Raw genomic sequence first — 19,186 nt, forward strand, 5'->3', positions numbered from 1 at the left:
GACATATGACAATATACAAAGTACTGACAGCTCTCACTCTTGGATAGCAAAGTTTGGATTTAGCCCTTCAGATAAGCATCCAGCTGACAGAATCAGATTACCACCAAAGAACATCAGTGCTTTTTACTTTTTCAAAATTCCACCCCGTAATGCTGCAAAGGCAAGTTTGAAAGATTTCCATATAGGAAGGCAGACAAGCCCTTTAAAAAAAAAAAAAAGAGGCTTAACTTTCAAGCCAGTCTCATGGAGTGCTTAGGGTTGGCAATGGTGCCAGTGCAAATCTTGGATCTTAATTTATTTGGGGAGTATAAAAAGAAATATGGTATTTGGAGCTGTCACTTAACATATCTTATTTTCTAGCCTCTATTTACATTTTTTCATCCAACCACAAATTGACCCAAATTCATATCTGTGAGAATAACATCAGGTATCAATTTGACTAGTTTCCTACATTAACAACTATCATTCTCAGCAGCGAATACCCTCCCTCACACAATAAATAATCAATCTTTGGCAGCTGTTACTGTTTTAGTTCCATACCCTGCCAAGATTTATACATCTGCTTAACTTTATGCATGTAAACAGTCCCAGTAACATTAGCAAGAGTCCTTGCATTTGTTAAGTTAAGCACATCTGTAGAATTAGTAGGATCAGGACATTGCCTAGAATTCTCACAAGCAAATAAAATCTGAGTCTGAAATACATACGATTATCATTTCTTCACTTCATGCTTTCAGGTTCCCATTTTTCATTATGTCTTTGCAAGTGGTCTTAGATTCAAATAGGTCTCCAAGCCAGAAAGTCTCTCAAGGGCTCTTTCAAACATCTGCTCTTTTACCAAGGAGTGAAAACCAGCACAAAGAACAGCATGATTCTTTGAAAAGAAAACACTTAAATATCAGTTACAGCCATTTGTCCCGATGGTTTTTATACGCATGCTGAATAGTAATCTACACAGACTATTTTGAGTAAACTAAATGAACCAGAAGGCAAGTGCCTCATGAGTCAATCTAGTATACTGCAAACCTGGTTTTGCTAATCTTGGCATAATTCAACAGCAAAATTCTGTTAAATGGCCACATCCAGGTCACCAGCATCTACCTCATGAAAAACCAATAATAAACCAACATTATTAGCACAATGGACTCTGGAGAGAACAAACACTGCAGTACATGAAAAGCTAGAGATGTCTTCCTGATTCAAGATTGTGCAGTCTCTAGTCATAACTCTTTTCTCTGGTCATTTTTTCTACTGCCTGTGGTAGCTGCTACTACTAAGAGAATATGAGCTCAAAGATCGCCCTCCCTTTGTTGCAGTTTCCAGGATTCAACTACAACATGCAAAGGACCTTCCCCTGCTTGATGCCAAGGTGAAGGGGCCTAATTCTCATTTCACTTAATACAGCAAAAATAGGAATAACATAGCTAAGATGAGTAAAGTGCCATTTAATGGCACTTAACAGTCCCATCCCAATACACCTACATGGATACACCATATAATTCTCACACTAGCTTACATTTTCAAATGCACTCAATTTATAGACAAGATAAGCTTTATGCTGTGGATAAAGTCCACGTACACAGTAGGTGACTTTCTGCTATAATGAACAGTTTTGTAGTGAATGGATATGTGCAGGGCTATACTACTAAACCAATCAACACCACCTTCAACAAGAAGCAGGAAAAAAAGTTACCATTATTTTTACGTTATCAACCTTCTTAAGTGCTTTAGGCAATTTTTGCTGAGGCTGTCTGACTAAAGTGACATAAAACAGACATTTCTCTCTCTTTTTTTGCTGCCTCTGTGGGGTCATTAGCCTAATATCCTACAGAAAAGAGGCTCATGCAGTTAGGCCATCTTTCTGCCCTATTCCCACTCCACCCAGTGCGAATTCTGAACTCATTGGCTCACCTGAACCCACTGAACACAGCTGAGAAATGAGCAGAGGTCACCGACATGCTCCCACTAATTCCTACTAGCTAATGGAAAAATCAGCAGACAAATAGATACCAAGGAAAGTACATCTACTAAAGACAACTTTTCGCTATAGTTCGTCTGCTACCCGCTTGCCTAGCTGGCCATCAGCTGATCAGGACCTGCGTGGTTTGAAACTAGCTGCAGCCAGCACCTTTCCATGCCGGGCTCATAGAGCTGCGCGACCACTACAGGGAGGAACTGTTCATGGAAGGTATTAGGGGTGAAATAAAGTGATGTAGGAGAAAGCAAAAGTAATTTGGGGGCAAGAAGGCGGGGATAAACATGACAAACATAAGACATAAGTCCCTAAAGTACCTTACAGACTTCATGAGGCTTGCAGCCCATCACACAACTTGTTTTTCATATCAAGTCCTCCAAGATTACTGACAAATTTGGATATTGCAGAATGCTCTGTATGTCCAGTAAGTTCTTAATTTTCATGGTTACCCTTAGCTGATTTACATATCAATGCAGTGAAAATGAGAGATGAGCTGCTGTTCATTATCAGCAACATCATAAATTCATCAGTGGATGACAGATTATAGAAGCAGCAAAACTTTGCATTTTTAAATTTCACTCAGAATACATAGACAAAGGAAAAATACTTATTTTTAGACGTAAAGATAGAGATAGGAAAATCAAAAAAAAAGAAAAAAAAGAAAAAGAAATGGAGCTCTGGAAAAATCCATGGAAGTGAGCTGATAATTTAAATCACTTTGAGGTTGGACGAGACAGGTGAGGAAAGGCTGGTGGAACAGTTTTGTAAAGCTAAGCTCTGAGTCTGACTTTCACATAAACTCAAGCAGAAAACATTCCAAACTCAGGACCCGAATCCTCACTAATCTTTATAGCCTTATGGCAAAATGTAAAATATCAGGACTCCACTCTGGAGCTATAAGCCTGCATTCCTGCAATGTTAGATTTCAGGCCTTGAAACTCAAGTGCTAAATGAACTTGATATTGTTGAGTGTGAAGGCAAATTACCCTACAGCACTCTTTACAGCTCAGGTTTAAACTGTCCATGGGGACATGTTTATTAGCAGGTTTGGACAGCATTCTATTTCTTTCCTCACTTCCTTTGCTTCTTATTTTTAAAATCCTACGACGGCACAAGAACATCAAGTCTCTGGCTGTTTACGGACCATGTGACTCTTCTGTACTCTGAACTCAGATAAACTTCTTACTGAATGAAGTCATGTGTAAAATGCTTTCCAACAGAGATTATTTTGAACCAGGCCGTACTAAGAAATGCAACTGAATTTCAACACTCATATTTCAGCAGTTAAAAAAAAAAAAGAGAGAGAGAGAATCGTTCCTGTACAGAGTGCAGTACTTTGTGTGGCAGGGCAAGGGGGACCACCAGATCCTCTCACATAAACAAAACTACGCTTATACTAGATTACGAAAGTAGATAATTTTTAGTTAATTAATGGAAAAAAAATTTTCATCATATTTCTTTATAATCACACTTCAAAAAAACAGTTTTGCCTAATACTACATAGGTCTTTAGTGCATGCGTGCATCTTTGCTTACAAAAGATATCTTCATAAATCACAGAATCCCAACCTGAAATCAGCAGAACCAGAATCAGGTCACAGAATTCCACCTTGAGATGGATCAGAATCTCTGTATGTTTTTTTAGCCTGAAGAGATACCAGGTTTAGCTAATATTTGGATAAAAAAAATTCATGACCCTGATCATTATGCTTTTTTTTCCTCTAGGAACAGAACATATGGCCTACATCCTGGCTAACTTCCAACAGGAGTAATTACATTCTGACCACATAAGTTTCCCCTGTGGTTTAGCTAGGTATAGCATTCCTCTTCAGTTCCTCCTGTGAATGTTTATACGTTGTTGTGGAGCACTATTAAATGGCTACTGCCCTCTGCCCTAAAGATGACTGCAATTCAGCAATAACTGAAACAATTTTCATAAACATATAATTATATCCTGAGGTTTTGCAGGGGGAGGGAGAGGAGGGGAACAGGGTCTGTTTTGTTTCTTAACATGTGTTTTGAATTCCTAATCATATTCAATAGACACTATCTTTTGTATCAGGATGATGCTTTCATGCAGTGAAAGTGATAGATGATGATGAACAAGGTATTTTCCCTTAACAACCTTTAACATTAACAATGCTTGTTAAAGGATCTTCTACCCCTAGGGCCATGCAGCACATCTAAAATCATGCATTTCTTCTGAGGACAGGGAGCAGCCTATAGACTCATGGAGGGCTGTGTGTTGAGAAAGAAGGTTAATATTGGAGAAGACACCAGGCAAGCTCTCAGCTGAAAAAAAGGGAAAACCAGGCAAAGAAAAATAAGAGTTTGGCTATCTTTTATTTTTATGCTGGAACATGGACTGTTTGTATTGTTGTGTTTTGTTTACAGGGTAGGGAGAAAGCAACATAACAGATATACAACACCATACAATGCCGGAGTCCACCATGCAGTCTGAAGATCTCAGAGCACTTTACAATTAGTGCCTATGCAAGGTACTGGAGTCAAGCATTACAAGAGCCGTCTTAGAAAGAACTACAGGACCAAATTCTATGTACCTGATCAGGTAAAATTCTTTTTTCCCCCAAAAATAAGGATTGCAAATACTGAAATCAAGACCAAAATTACCAAAAGGGAGAAGTCATTCTGAGTACTTCCATTTCTGATTTTCCTGCCTGAAGCCATCTAAAATCCCGATTTCAGACTTAGATATCTATTAACTTCAGCAAAAGTCTGCAGTATTTATTACCTCTACAAAAGCATCAGAATCACTGTGACAAATCAGGCACTCTGAAAGTCAGAAGCCGGTTTAACAATTTCACCTGCACAGGATCTAAGTGTCATTAAGCAGCAGAAATACCAGAAGGAGAATCATTTAGATCAGTCCATGTTTTAACCACTTGGCCAGATTTATAAACTACTCTGAAGATGACAAATGCTACAGAGCTGTTCAGTATTACTAAACAACATTGTACATGGGAACGGGATTTTTTCTGCAAGAGACCTGAATGAAGAGCTCCTATCAGCTGCTTAACCCATGTGTTTGTATACACACATACACACACACACAAATCCATACCTATGTGTACACATACATCAGTTAAAAAGAACTTTTATAATACATTTGCACCTGATTTTGTTTTGTTTTCTACTTAAAAAGAAATCAGGCACAAAAAAGACAAAACAACTTTGCACCATGTTATAAACTGGAAGTGGGAACTGTTCTGAGAATGTGATGAGTTGTCAGCTTTCTTCCATTTTTGCTTGACTTACATTTTTTTTAAAACATCCTTCCTCTTCAGAGCCACAGTGATCTGTCACGGGACTGGTGTACGTGGCAAATGAGAAGCCTCTCCTGTTTGTATTCACAAAGTCATTGGGATTCTGCTCCCCTGCCATCTCTGTTCTTCAGAGCTGGCACAGGATTCAAACTGATGAGGAGGCTCCAGCCTGAAGAGGCAGAGCGAGGAACCCTGTCAATGTAAGCCCAGCAGGCTCACAGCGGCAGGGCTGCCAAATGAGCCAAAGGCTGCTGCAGCTCACACAGAAGTGCACTCTCAGGTTGTGTGAATGCTGTTCCAATTAACCCAGAAAACTGGGTAGCTTCGATTTGACTGCCAGCTCTTCAGTTACGATGAGGCACTGTTAGTTGAAAAGACCAAGAAGTTTGGGATCAGGCCAAACCACAAAAAAAGAAAAAAAAATAAGCACCCAAATTTTAGAGGGAGATGTAAAATTTAAAGGTCTGTGTGGTGGCATCCTTTGAAACATAATGGAACAGAGTGTAAACCATTACCCCAATCCACAAGCATAAAATGTGATACGTCTCTGGTGTGCAACATTGCCATCATGTGGCCATTCCAGCTGTGCAAAAATATCAGCAGGGAAAGAATATATCAGAACATTGCCCCAGATTTGCAGCTTTTTAAATTGTCTTTAATAATATTAGTAAACCACAGGAGAACTGGAGACGTGGTGATAACCCCCTCATAATGTTCCCTCACAAAGAAAAACATTGCTATATTCAAACCTGCTCCTTTTATGTTAGGTAGCAAATACATTTCTCATTTTCTAAGACACACTCATCAAGTCCATGCCATAATTATACTGCAATGCACAGTGCAGAATACAATTGAACATCAAAAATGTAAAGAAACACCAAAATGACAAATGCAGAGTTCCTGATGTCAGGAAACCAATCTTTAGACGTAATCTGAATAAGAACAGCACAATGGGCTCGATCAGGGAAGAGTTCCAACACAGGAAAATACACGGAAGTTGGCATAGAGTCAGGAGTGGAAAACAAAGCAAATGAATCAAGTTAGTAACTTAAACAGAAAATGAAATACTGACAGGCATAGGACAAAACAACGTGGAATGCAGAAGAGAAGTGTAATAAATAAAATATGCATATAGGAGAGGAAAAGTTGTACATAGTCAGAAAAGTATTAACAGAATTGAACCTAATCCAGGCAAGAAGAGTGAGTCAGTTAAAGTGGCAGTGAAGACAAATAATCACCTACCTCAGCAGTTGAGTCAGAAGTTGTTCACCTATACAGAACTTTTATTTGCAGTAATCTGGAACCCTGTCCAAGCAAATCAAGCACGATTCAGCACACCCACTAAATGGCTCACTGCTTGCTTGTTTTACAGCTTCAACGAGGGACACACAAACTCACTAAGAAGGGACAACTTTGTTGCCTGTGCATGAGACCAAGTACAACAGGAGTTTTCTGCCCAGCTGGCACTACAAGAAATAACAATGACCTGAAATCAAATTTAGCAACATATCCATTAGAATAGTATCTACAAAAATCTTCTATCAAAATACCAGTAAAGCAGCAACAAGCTTAGTAACCTAAGATAGGAAACAGAAATATTGACAGGCAGAGTACGCAGACAGTTTGAGATACAAAAGAAAGACTCCTACTTATATTCACGTCTCCTAGCATTTGGCACCTGTAAACATCAAAACATGCCTGCCCACCATCGCCATTAGAACTGGAGTAAAGTTAGAGCACTTGAGAAAGATTCTTCTATGGCTGCACTTCTAAAATCAGGGCAAGAAATAGTAATTTTCTTCTTCACCAAGCAAGTAATTTTGAAAACAACGCTTTCAATATTCACTTAAGTGGGAACTCGGAACCAATCTTAAAAAGCTAATAAAGGAAATCAGCTGCATATTTACTATTACCCTGACTTGGAGCTGCTGAGATGGTAATTATACCTTTTTTGTTGGTTTTATTTGATTGTTTTGCCAGACTGCATAAAGCTTATGTACTAACCAATTTGTGAAAAGTTTAGCTTTTTTTTATATATATATAAAAATTAGTTATTCAGGGTAAGAGGGGAGAAGCCGGAGAAATATTTTTCACTCATGTTTCTAACAAAAAGGCTAGTCTGCAAAAACTGAAAAATCTCCTAGGCTGCAAGAGGATCTTGATCCCTCTGTGTCATCAATCAAGTTTCTATACCCCGCTACAGTTTCAATATATTTTTGAAGAGACTGTTAGTTTTGCAGTGTAAGTGCAGAACAAACTGAAGGGTTAAATTAAGATACTGTTTTCCTGTTTTCTTTCCCAGGACCATCAGCCAAATAGCACATGAACAGAGAGATTTTTCAACAGAATATGATCCCAGAACAAAAAACAATTTTCCAAGAGTATTTGACAAAGCAGGGGACTGTAGTAAAGCCCTATTACTGACAGACACCGAACCCAAACTGTGCTAAGTGTCCCTATCACATACGGACAGGTGAAGAAGCTACAGTCCCTTATGCAGAATTTCACGGGGCCTTTGGATTCCCATACAGGTCAACAAGCCTCCAAAACAAACATCTTCTATTCTATGAATTGAGGCTTTTCTCTGGCACATTAGTCCAAAAAGGCCATGCTACCAACTGTACCGACCAAGACAACCATCCAGAAGCTATGTTATTTGAAGCAGGCAGTTATCTGGACTCAGTTACTTATACCTATGAAAACATTGGCTACATAATCCTCTATTCAAACTACTCTCCTTGTAATGAGGCTGACCACTGCTGCATAAGTAAAATCTACAATTTCTTGATAAAGTATCCAGAAGTCACCCTCTGCATCTATTTCTCTCAGCTTTATCACACTGAGGACAGTTTCCCCACAGCTATGTGGAACCGTGAAGCTTTACGAAGCCTTTCCAGCTTATGGCCTCACGTGACTCTATACCCAGTGTCTGGGGGAACATGGCATTACCTCCTCTCCAATTTTGTGCATGGCAACCCAGGGTCAACCCTTTATCATCCACTTTTGCCATCAAGAACCTTACCAGATCAACCAAATTTACATCAAATTAACAACTTAATAGGAATGAAACCATACTTTAAGAAAGCATTTCCACATGCAATGCAGGGAAAGCCTGCTCTGCAGCAAAGTTTAAAGACCTTTTCTTCTTTTTCTGAACCGGCCTCCCAACAGCCTTTACAACTGATGAAAAGCAGTCTGCCATCTCTGATGTCTCAAAGCCACTTGGTGCTTTTCCCAGGCATGTTTCTACCCTTTCAGAAGGAATATCTGTACTCCAAACCTAAAAATATTGTAAGACATTTAAAAATGGCTAAGGAATTACTAAATGAAACTCATAATTCTGAAATGTTTCCAAAAGGTAGACACCTATTTTGAAGATGATACAATTCAAACAACTTTCAAGCTGTAAAACTGAGATTAAAAATGACAAAAACCCACTGAAGTCGCTTCTTATAAAAGTGAATCTACAGCGGAACTGCAGAACTCTAATAATTGATTATGAAGATAAGCTTTTACTTTAGACCTATACCTTTCAAATATAAACCTGTATCAGCACTAACAAAAACTCAGTATGTTCTGATTATTTCCTGTGATAAATGAATTTGTTGTTGTCAAGCCAATTTTTACTGGAAAAACATAAGCAGTATACAAACTACAAGCACAACTACAACCGCTGACTGTAGCATCAAATGAGGCAACTTTGGTGAAATGCATGAAGCAGCCTAAATTCCTCCTCCATCAAGGTGGTTTTGCAGGAAAGCAGATAAAATACAATATGCATATATTTAGATATAAACATAATAAAGATGAAAATGCTCTAGAATATACCAGATTCCTTGCTTTTATAGTATTTAAAAGCTTTTTTAAGAATTACTTTCCAGACATAGGTTATAGTGGTCTTGCACAGGTTACTGGTACCTTTGGGTTAACACACTTGAACCGCAGAAAACAGTCTGCACTGTAATGCTGGGCAATTCATTTCTCATTGGGTTTATAAAGCCAATCTTATTTTCTTATCTAGTAGTAGCAAGGTGCTGTTCGGGCTTCCAGTATCCAGTTCAGAGACAAAAATCGTATTTTAAGCGCGACAGAAACGGGATATTTGCATTAAGCTGCCTAAACCCCTCTTTGTGCCCTCCACCCTCGTACCCGCCTGCAAAGGGGAAGAAGGCTGCTCTTGCCGGGCCTCAAGTACCACTTCTGGGCGCCTCCGGGGCCGGCGGGAGGGGGGGCTGCCGGGACCCGCCCTCCTCCCGAGGGGCGCCGAGCCCGCCCGGCTGCGGCGTAACGGTCGCCGCGCGAGCGCTCCCGGCTGGGGGGGCGGGGAAGCCAACGGCCGCGCCGCGAGAGGGCAGCCCACGCGCCCCGTTACCATGGCGACCAGCCGGCGCCTTCCTTCCCGCCCCCTCGCAGCGCGCGCCAGCACGTGACTCCCAACCGACCAATGGCAGCAGCTCACCTGCCGCTCCGCTCCGCGGCCGCCGCTCTTCCGCGGCACGCGTGCGCAGAGCGCGCCCCGGCCGGCGCGTGCGCCTCCGCGCTGGCGGGCGGGGGCTCGGCGGCGGGCGCGGTGCGCGTGCGCGGGCGGGGCGGCGGTGCCGGGCGGGGGCCGGGGCGGCGGCGGCGAGCGAGGCGAGGGGAGGCGGAGGCGGCCCCGCGGCCATGGCGAAGCACACGGTGTCGTCGGCGCGCTTCCGCCGCGTGGATGTGGACGAGTACGACGAGAACAAGTTCGTGGACGAGGAGGACGGAGGCGATGGCCAGGCGGGGCCCGACGAGGGCGAGGTGGATTCCTGCCTGCGGCAATATCCTTCCGCCACCGGCGGCGAACAAGTCCCGGCACCAACGGTCGTTGGCGGCGGGGGGGGGGGCGGGGGAGCGGCGCGCGCGCGGGTGGCGGGAGCGGCCGGGCCGGGCGGTGGGGGCGGTCGCGGCGCGACCGTTAACGGCGCCGTCGGTTTGCCCGGGGCGGCGGTGCCCCCTTCCCCGCCTTTGCTCGCCGGCCCTTAACTGCCTCTCACAGGGAACATGATGGCTGCGCTGCAGGCAGCCCTGAAGAACCCCCCGATCAACACAAAGAACCAGGCGGTGAAGGTGAAGTCCTAAATAACTTACTCCTTGGGCTGCTCTTTAAAAATCCTCTTCCCTTTCTGTAGCCCCTACCCCTAGGTGTGCTTTGGGGAAGGCAAGAGCTCAGTTTTAGGATAGTCACTGATGTTGAAACATCATGGCCTCTCTTGTCTTCATTGTGACCAGAAAACTGTAGCTGGCATGGCACCTGTGCACGTACCTCTGACTTGGTGCTAGCTCCACTTTGGTGCAGGTTTCTCAGCCTGCATAAATTCTGTATCGCGTGTCCTAGCTAGCTCAACACGTTACGGTGAGCCCCTGGCTGATCCAGGTCAGGTCTGTACTGCTGGAGCCGGCAGCACAGAGATGCAGTGCTCGATGATTCAGGAACCACAGCTTTGGTAGTCATTTCTGACAAATGCTACCACGGCCAGGCTGTACACCTACAAAAAAGGAAGAAACGATAGCTATTGCATCCAATCAAAATTAAGCCGTTAAAAGCGTAGAAAATGCAAGCACTCCCCCTGTGACAGAACTGGGAGTGTACCGTATGTGTGTACTTCCGAATATCCCCCAAATGAACCTTGAATAGATTGTGGTTCAGCAGCGAGAGGAACAGGCGGATGACACTAGGGACTGCCCAGCTCACAAGCATCCGCAGCAGTCTGTTCTTGCTTCTTAAAGAGAATCCCACAGGCACATTTCTGTGCTTCTCTGGTACCACGCTGTCCTCACAAGGCTGCCGGTGAAGACTTTTCACTGAGCCCTGTGCTACTATTATACAGGGTTCTGAGAACCAGCTGGTATTTATACATTACAGATATCACCATTTAAAGAACTGAGCGGTTTTGTCTTCGTGTTCATGACTTTTTCCCATTAGATCTGTATTGCTGTAATTGAGAATAGAGGGTGAAGGCAGTCGGGTTGCTAAGGGTATAGCAACAGATTTTTAATATGTTTGGCTTCATTTTTAGTTGATCTTGTGGAGGTTATTTTGTGTTTTCACTTACACTTCATATGAGAAGTCTGATTAACCGAAGTGGCTAGGGGATACTAAATCAAACAGGAAAACTGACATTCATAATTTCTCTGTAAGGGAGTTGCTTGAAGTATTTGGGAAAATGGGATTGTTCAAAAGGCTTAACAAACCTGAGATCTTTTTTCTTTTCCCTCAATTAGTCATGAATGAGAAAGAGGAGATTTTTTTTGCTGATTAGGTGGCTCATCTGCAGCTGTAATCATGTCACACAGATTCCTAGGCCTGAAAAGACATCCACATGAACTTGCAAATGGTTATCAATGCAAAACATTGTTAATGCTACCAGTTTGCCTCCTGTGTGCCTGGGACGGAAGTTGCCTGTTTTTAAAACGCATGGCTTTCGGGAGTCACCTTATCTAGGTTGACCAATACCATTTCCATGGAACAGAGTAATATTATCTCAGTAAACAGTACAAAAGCATGGAAAAGACTTTGGGGAAAAGGCAGGCCAGTAGCCAGGTACATAATTCTTACAACTTTTCTGGAGCTTCCCAGTCATTGAGTTTTGCTATGAAAATTGAGTAGTATTTAGCCTTAACTGTATGATGGGTGGAAACTTATAAACAGAAGCGGAGAGGCAGAAAACCTAGAAGAGAACAAACTTGTTAAACTCTTTCTCACTGTTTGTGTTGGGATTGGCCTTCTGATTAAGTGTTAGCTTGCCTTATAGTCAATTTGTCGGCTGAACTTAAATAACTTGAATTAAATAAAAAAAAATTCCAATTACTTATCTTCAGATGTAGAATTGTAGGTATCTGGCAAAGTTAATTAGACAATACTTCTGTTGGGAGAAGGTCTCTCATGCATTATGAATACAGGCTTGGTGTACAAACTACATTCTTTTTCAAAAAATGTTTTAGAATTGTTAAAGAGAAAAAATAAGTTCTACTTCCTCAAGAGATGACTAATATTTGGATGCACCCTATATGAGAATGAATGGATCTCTGCCTTTCTTGCTTTTTCACAGGATCGTGCAGAAAGTATTGTCCTGAAGGTCCTCATCTCTTTCAAAGCCAATGATATAGAGAAAGCAGTGCAGTCACTGGACAAGAATGGCGTTGATCTGCTAATGAAGTACATCTACAAGGGCTTTGAGAGCCCTTCTGACAACAGCAGTGCTGTGTTGCTGCAGTGGCATGAGAAGGTGCGTTTATAGGGCATGCGTTCTCTTGACTGGATTATTCTTGCTACCAGATTCTTGGGAGCAGGACACACTCATTGAGCCTGGTTAGAGTGATCTTTCTGCCTGGTAAAGCCAAAATGTCGTATTGCACACAGTGAGACAAGTATGGTCCTGCAGGCTCACAGTTGAATTATGTCATATCCCTTATTTTTCTGATTCCTGGGGTAAAGATTCTACACTTAAAATTTGATTTTATGTTAGACTGAGGTAAATGAAGTAGCTTGCTCTAGTGATTAAAGCAGACGGAAGTAGAATTCCCTTCCTAGAGGGAAGCAAAATTTGCAGCTTAGTTGTGCAGGCAAATAGAAACCTGTCAAATAGCTATCTTTAAAGTGAACGTGGTTATACTTCCCTAGCTCCCTGGGTGCTGGTCTTGCACTTGATGTAAAGTGCTGGGAGATGCTAATTTGAAATACAGTCTGGAATCTGGAAGTCCCTACTGTCAAGCAGTTGTTTCAGCCTGTAGTTACCTTGACTTTGTGTTAATTGCCATGTTTCTCTTCTCAGGCCCTGGCTGCTGGAGGAGTAGGGTCCATTGTCCGTGTTTTGACTGCCAGAAAAACGGTTTAAGTCCAGCAACAAATGGTGTCTGCCACCCATGGCTGTGGGAAACGCTGGTACAAAAACCAAACAACCAAATGCCATTGCTGCCCTGTGGGCAGCTTCTGTCTCTCAGCTTGCCTTCTCGCTGCTTCTTTCATATCTGACAAATAATGCATATCTTGATCTCTTTTTGTTGAACTCTGGAAAATTATGAAGGTGCAATTTTATTTCTAACAGGAATATTTGGTACTCAAGAGCATTTCAGTGACATGTATAGCTACATATACAACTTCATGTTTAGGACAATTTTGCATTTGTGTATAATTATGGCAGATTTGGACCTGACTTTCCAAGCAAATGCTGAGGGACGTAGGGCAGTGTCTTAATTCTTTTTGCTAGCCAAGCAGTGTTTTGATGTAAGATATATGTTTGAGAAGTGGGGCAGCTATTAATATAGGTAACTGGACCATGTTTCTCTTGGTCAACCTCTGAACCTACAGCAGTGAATAGGACAGAAGGCAAAGGCTCCCCTCCAAACCTGATGATCATTCCAGAAAATTGAGTATTTTTTTTTCTTAATCTCACATCTCATGGCCTAGTCTGGTTTCTTGTGATCAGTCAAATGCAGAGTGCACTGTTGGAAAGTCACAATAGGAAGAAGTTGTCTGTTGTGCAATTTGGATGGCAGAATATAAAAGGCTGACAGGCCGTTTACACTAGAGCCTGGTCCAGTGAACTCTTCATTTTTGGGGAGCAAAGATCCTGAGGAGATGAAAAAGGAGCTTTCACACAACAAATCACCTTTCAGCAACTTGAAAGTGATTTGATTTTGTCAAGCACAACATAACGGCTGCCTGTGGTAATCTAAGAAATTCATACTGGTATCTGCACCATCCTTTACAAAGCTCCCATATTTAATTTTCCAGATATATAGGGTCTTAAAGGATCCCAAAAAGTTTACATTCCTGTTGTATTTTACCACAGTGTGTTAGCTAGTGGGCAAATTAAGTCCCAGGATAGAGAGGAGTATTTTAAAAAGAATTAAGCAAGCCTAGGGCTTCCCAGACCCACAGATCGCCTTTGAATGTTTAGGGCCAGGGCTTAAATACACTTGTTTTACATTCACCATTTTACAGCAACTCAGTTGTGTAAAACTGTTGGGAAACTTGTGAAATCTTTGCTGTTTTTTGATATCTGCTTTTTTTGTAATAATAATAAAGACCAGACAATAAATCGTCACTGAATATTTACTTAGTGTCTGAAATGCCTGGATGGTTGCAATATGGTTGAAAAATGGTTGGAATAACCATTATTTCTTTAGTCCAGCATGGTGCTTTACAAGGACTGAGAAAAGTAAAAAAAGCAGTCCCTAAAATCCTGTTTTCTCCTCTGTTATTTTTGTTGATAAGCCTTCTTCAGAACAGTTATTTGTACCTGTAAGTAATAATGATACTTGCACAGCTAAATCCAGCTAAAAAATTTGAGATTATTTCAGTAAAATACTTAAATAACAAGAAATGTTCTAAACCAGATTCCTCTGCTTACGCTAAAATTTTAGCCAGAGGGTGAGATTCTCACAAACATCTATGTTACATGCTTTGTCAGAACAGGAACAAAAAGAGGAAAATGGTAATGGGGCTGGCAGGGTTGTTGAGTGGAGCTAAACTCCCAATTTTTATGGTCGGGATTTTGTTTGTATCTTTGCCTGCCCCAGCTCCAAGTGATGAAACATTTAATTGTTGTTTGTACTGTAATTTAAGTACCGCTACAGTCCTGGGCTGGGCCTGTAGGTAGGATGACTGCGTGCTTATGTCACTAATGACACATACTCAGCTTGAACTTGAAGGGACTGAGCATACAGAAACCTGGTGCTGAGCACTCTGACTTCGGAAGGCTGTTTCATACTAGTTACTTAAATCATCACTTTTAAAAAACTAGAGCTAGTGCCTTCAGAAGGTTCAAACCAAAGTTCTCCCCACAGATACCACATTCACTTAGGGGTGAGTGAGAAGCCAGCTTTAGTAATCCTAGCAAGTTGTGGGGTAATTTGCAGGCAGTTTTCCTTATTGAGAAGTTTTTTTTTTCTTCCATCCCACCACCTTCTTGCTCTGTTTTCCTGTCACAGTCTGAGACCAAAGCCCTGGTGGCTGTGTACGCGGGCAGAGGCAAGCAGGGCTGCTGGGCAGCCAGCTGTGCATCACCGCTGGAGCAGCCCTTGCTTTTCCAGGAGGGCAGCACAGGGCCTGCCCTGCTTCCTATCCCTCCAGCATCTCATCCACCGCCAGTCTCCCCACTTCTCCCCATCCCCTCTGCTCCACGGTGCCCACGGGCAGCCAAGAGGTACTGCATCCCAGGTCTGCAGTGCCCCAGTGCAGACAAGAACCTGTGCGGTGGTTACCCTCCAGTGTTTGGTGCTCTACCTTCCTTCGCAGGATGCATGCTCTTGATTAATTCCTTCAGAAGAGGCTCAACAGAAGCAGGCGCTGGACACACAACTGCCCTTGCTCCAAAGAACACAGAAAATGTTCAGGTTTCAAACGTGTGTATGTAGGAGCAGCCTTGGCCTGGCCCTGAGCAGCAATGGCTCTGTCCTTACAGCTCTGCCAGAGAGCATCAGGTGTTCACTGTTACTTTGTATGCTTCAGTTGGTCCAAATTTGGTTAAGACACCAATCAATTCTCATTTTTAAAAAGGAAATGGTGCAATCTCAGCTACCTGAAAAACTTTTTCTGAGTCATCCGATTTCAAAGGAGGTCAGCTACCTCCAGGTGGCATTAGATAAACAAAAGCTAGGAGCAGACTGTCTCCGAATTCCCCTCAGAGTAAGATAGAAAGTATTTAGAGACATTTATAGCACATGTGTGTCCTCTGCATGTGAGTTCAGGGATGCGTTAAAAGACAGCATAGCTCTGGACATGCAGCAATGCAAAAATGTCTTTTATTAAACTGATTGGTAGGGTGGTAAAAACTAACTCTAATAAAAAGATGACCTTTTTCTTACAAATCCTGCCTTGCTAATATTCTTGGGCACGTAAATACCACAACATGGAGCAAGCAATGAATGAGCATAACAGCAATCTGTGTTTGAACACTGCATTTTCCTTATATAGGGTTCAGAAAGCCCACGTATATTCAGTATCTTGTCGTAAGATAGTCCTGGCCCCACAAACACACTGAAAGCCCAGCAGAATAGATTCGACTTTGGAAAAGGAAAAGTCCGTCAGAAGCCAATGGCAAAAATAAAGTTTGCATGCTTTGAGAGACTCAAGAGTAATGCCAGCTGCAACAAAAACGTCCCCCCCTCCGAAAGCGGGAGGAATACCTTACTAATAAGCACATTCTGTCCATTATGCTCACATCACTTGTGAAGTGATTCACACTTGCTTCATCCACCCCCATCGGACTGTGGCCGCGAGAGTCAGGAGCAGCGTTACCACCCTTAGTCACAAACTCTGAAGCACAAGACATGTCCCCAGTGCCCCACTGACAACACCACCGCCGTACCCATGAGACCGGGGCAGCTTCCTCCTGCTCCACAGGCTGCTGCTTTGGTGGGGATGATGCTACCGTGGGTTTTGCTGTTTCCCTTGTAGCGCGAAAGACGAACCTTACCTGGACATCTCCAAACTGCTTTGGACTGTCAAGCACTCGGCAGGCTCAAACCCTCTTCCAGGTTCGGCAATGAGGATTTCTCGGCTTGAAGAGTCCTGAGCTGCTTTATGCCCACACATCTCTGGAGATGGAGGGTGCGGGACAGGCGAAGGAACGTTCAGTTGCAGATCACTCAGCCAAGAGCATCAAGTGCTTCCACTACGGCCAAAATCTACTGTCATCGCATGAACACAACCTCGAGCAGTGCAGTCCGTGGAGAGGTCCAGCCCATGCTGTGGAGAGCGTTTGCCTAGGAAGCCACCACCAACTATTGACCGTCTCCGGGCAGCTAGGGCCGGAGGAGGCCATCGTCAGCCTGTGGGGCCAGACCACACTCCTGCCGCGCTCACTCCCGCAGAACGGCCATTCGCAGCACCCAGGCAGGAGGGATGCCCAGCGCCCCAGTGCCCTGGCTCCCGCCGGACCTCTCCTACGGACAAAGGGGATGGGGGCTCCCTGCCAGGCGCCTTTGAAGAGCACCCACTTCCCTACACCGCAGCAAGATGCACGCTTGGCAAGCGTGTCACGCCGCAAGGCGTTTGCCTACCACCGACGGGCGCGAGGGCTCCAGGGCTGTCCCTGGTCCTGAGCCGGGCGCACACCTCGGGCACGTCAGCCTCGGCGCTCGCAGCGCAGGGTGCTCGCAGCAAGGGAAACCGATACCAAGAGAAAGCGACGGGACAGGGAAGGAGGGAGAGCGAGCGAAAGAGCAAGCAGAGGGTGAGAGCAGGCGAGTGTGTGAAGCTCAAACCAGAGCAGACGAGCGCAAGGACCATCCCTACGCAGCTGACTGACGGCACCCAGGAGAGAGGCGGCAGCAGCAGAAAGAGGTGACACATATTACTAAGAGGATTAACATAAAGAGTAAGTAACGCGGAAAGATGGGCAGGGAAGAAAAGAAAACAAACATTTTCATTTTGCAGAAGACGTTTCCCTTCCTCTTATTAAAAGGAAACCTTCAAGGAAAACCACTCTATATACGGATCAGACCTAGTCCAGGGGAAATGGCATTTGTAGGTCTCCTCTAGGAAGGCTTCTGAGCCTAATTTGCAAAGCTTCTCACTGCTGCTTTTAGGTTTGGCCTAAGCATGTTGTAACAGCACCCTGATTAGTCACTTCCCAGTTTCGTAACAGCTAAACACATTACAAGAGAAACTGCTATCCTCCCACCACTAAGAGATACCGTCCGGCCTCTCCAGCCCCCACCAAGTCCTGGGCTTTGACTCATCCATCGTTTGGCCAAATGGTCACTGTGGTCTTGCTCTGCGCCACCGTTTAGGGTGTGACACAGCAAACAAGGTCGCGCGCACACAGGGAGTGTAGCTGCAGCCCTGGAGGAGACCTGCCTCCCAGGGAAGGAGCTGCACGCAGACCGGCGCCTCTGTTCCTCCTGCGTTAAAACTCAGTGAGCTCGTTTCCCTCAGTCTTTCCTCAGAAGTAACGTTTTCTAGTGCCCTGACCATTCTTTTTTTGCTCTCCTTTCTGTACTCTCTCCAGAAGTTATGATAAATTCTTGCATACTGTTACTGTACAAACTTAAAAGCGACTTGTGCATGCTGGCTGGGTCTCTATGTATTTCTTATCCACCTCTGAGATCTCTCTTTGTGCAAGATTCTTGAAATCTCACATGGGAGATGTTATCCTCGACATCACTTACTTCCTCTTGGAAATGAACACAGAAGAAAAAAAGCTTGCCTAATAAATAAAGTTAGTAAGAGAAAGGGGAACAGAGACTCCCTGTGTTACTAGAAGGGATGTGTTTATCACGACTTTGAGATTGTTTGAACATTGTTTGTATGTTATGTTAAAAAAAAAAAAAACCTAGCAGAAGGATGACTGTCATTGTGTGCATTTGCTGTGCCTGCCTCTTTCAGAGGCCATCTCCTTTCTGTGCAACGCAAGAAAAACATACTCATTTGGTTAAAGTTACAGAATTAGAATGTCAGTGTCTGCAGCTTCACTTCTCATTTGAATAATGGTTATTAGTCATATATGTTATAACACAGACCATTTAGGAGCTCTGATTGAGACGGCGCCCAGGGAGGTAGAGTTACTTTTTATATTGTCGGTGTGCCAATCCAACAGCCAGCTGTCGCCAGCGGGGTGATCTCACATCCTCCTCCTTGTACCAGTGTTGGGATCTACCAGTGAGATGATTCGGATAATTAAATCGGCACAAAATCATCCCTAGAATAAAGTGAATATTTTTCTGCTAGATGAGATCTCCATGGGACTAGTGGAGTGGCAGAAAGACCGACCCGCACAGCAGCAGGGAGATCAGCTTAACAAGACCCTGGAAGCTCACCCCTAGCCAGGGCCAGTCTCTGCCCTGAAGAGCTTAACAGCTGACGAGATGCACGAGGCCAGCATTACGTGGGGAAACGGAGGTGGAGGGGGGAGAAGTGACGTGCAGCAAGTCATATGGCCAAGGAAAGAGTTACT

General features: G+C 43.6%; 2 protein-coding genes across 2 annotated transcripts; both read left to right on the forward strand.

Moving 5' to 3' along the window:
• Positions 1–7,594: 7,594 nt before the first annotated feature.
• Positions 7,595–8,840, forward strand: APOBEC4 (apolipoprotein B mRNA editing enzyme catalytic polypeptide like 4). The gene is given in 1 exon segment (XM_026101052.2): positions 7,595–8,840. A coding segment is annotated over 1 exon segment (1,026 nt). The 5' UTR covers positions 7,595–7,607; the 3' UTR covers positions 8,634–8,840.
• A 915-nt stretch (positions 8,841–9,755) lies between these two features.
• On the forward strand, positions 9,756–14,343 carry ARPC5 (actin related protein 2/3 complex subunit 5). The gene is made up of 4 exons (XM_026101087.2): positions 9,756–10,063; positions 10,280–10,352; positions 12,335–12,511; positions 13,058–14,343. The coding sequence occupies exons 1-4, from the start codon at positions 9,921–9,923 to the stop codon at positions 13,118–13,120; spliced, it is 456 nt and encodes a 151-aa protein (XP_025956872.1). The 5' UTR covers positions 9,756–9,920; the 3' UTR covers positions 13,121–14,343.
• Positions 14,344–19,186: the final 4,843 nt, after the last annotated feature.

This window comes from Dromaius novaehollandiae, chromosome 8 (assembly GCF_036370855.1).
Source record: "Dromaius novaehollandiae isolate bDroNov1 chromosome 8, bDroNov1.hap1, whole genome shotgun sequence".
NCBI lineage: Eukaryota > Metazoa > Chordata > Aves > Casuariiformes > Dromaiidae > Dromaius > Dromaius novaehollandiae.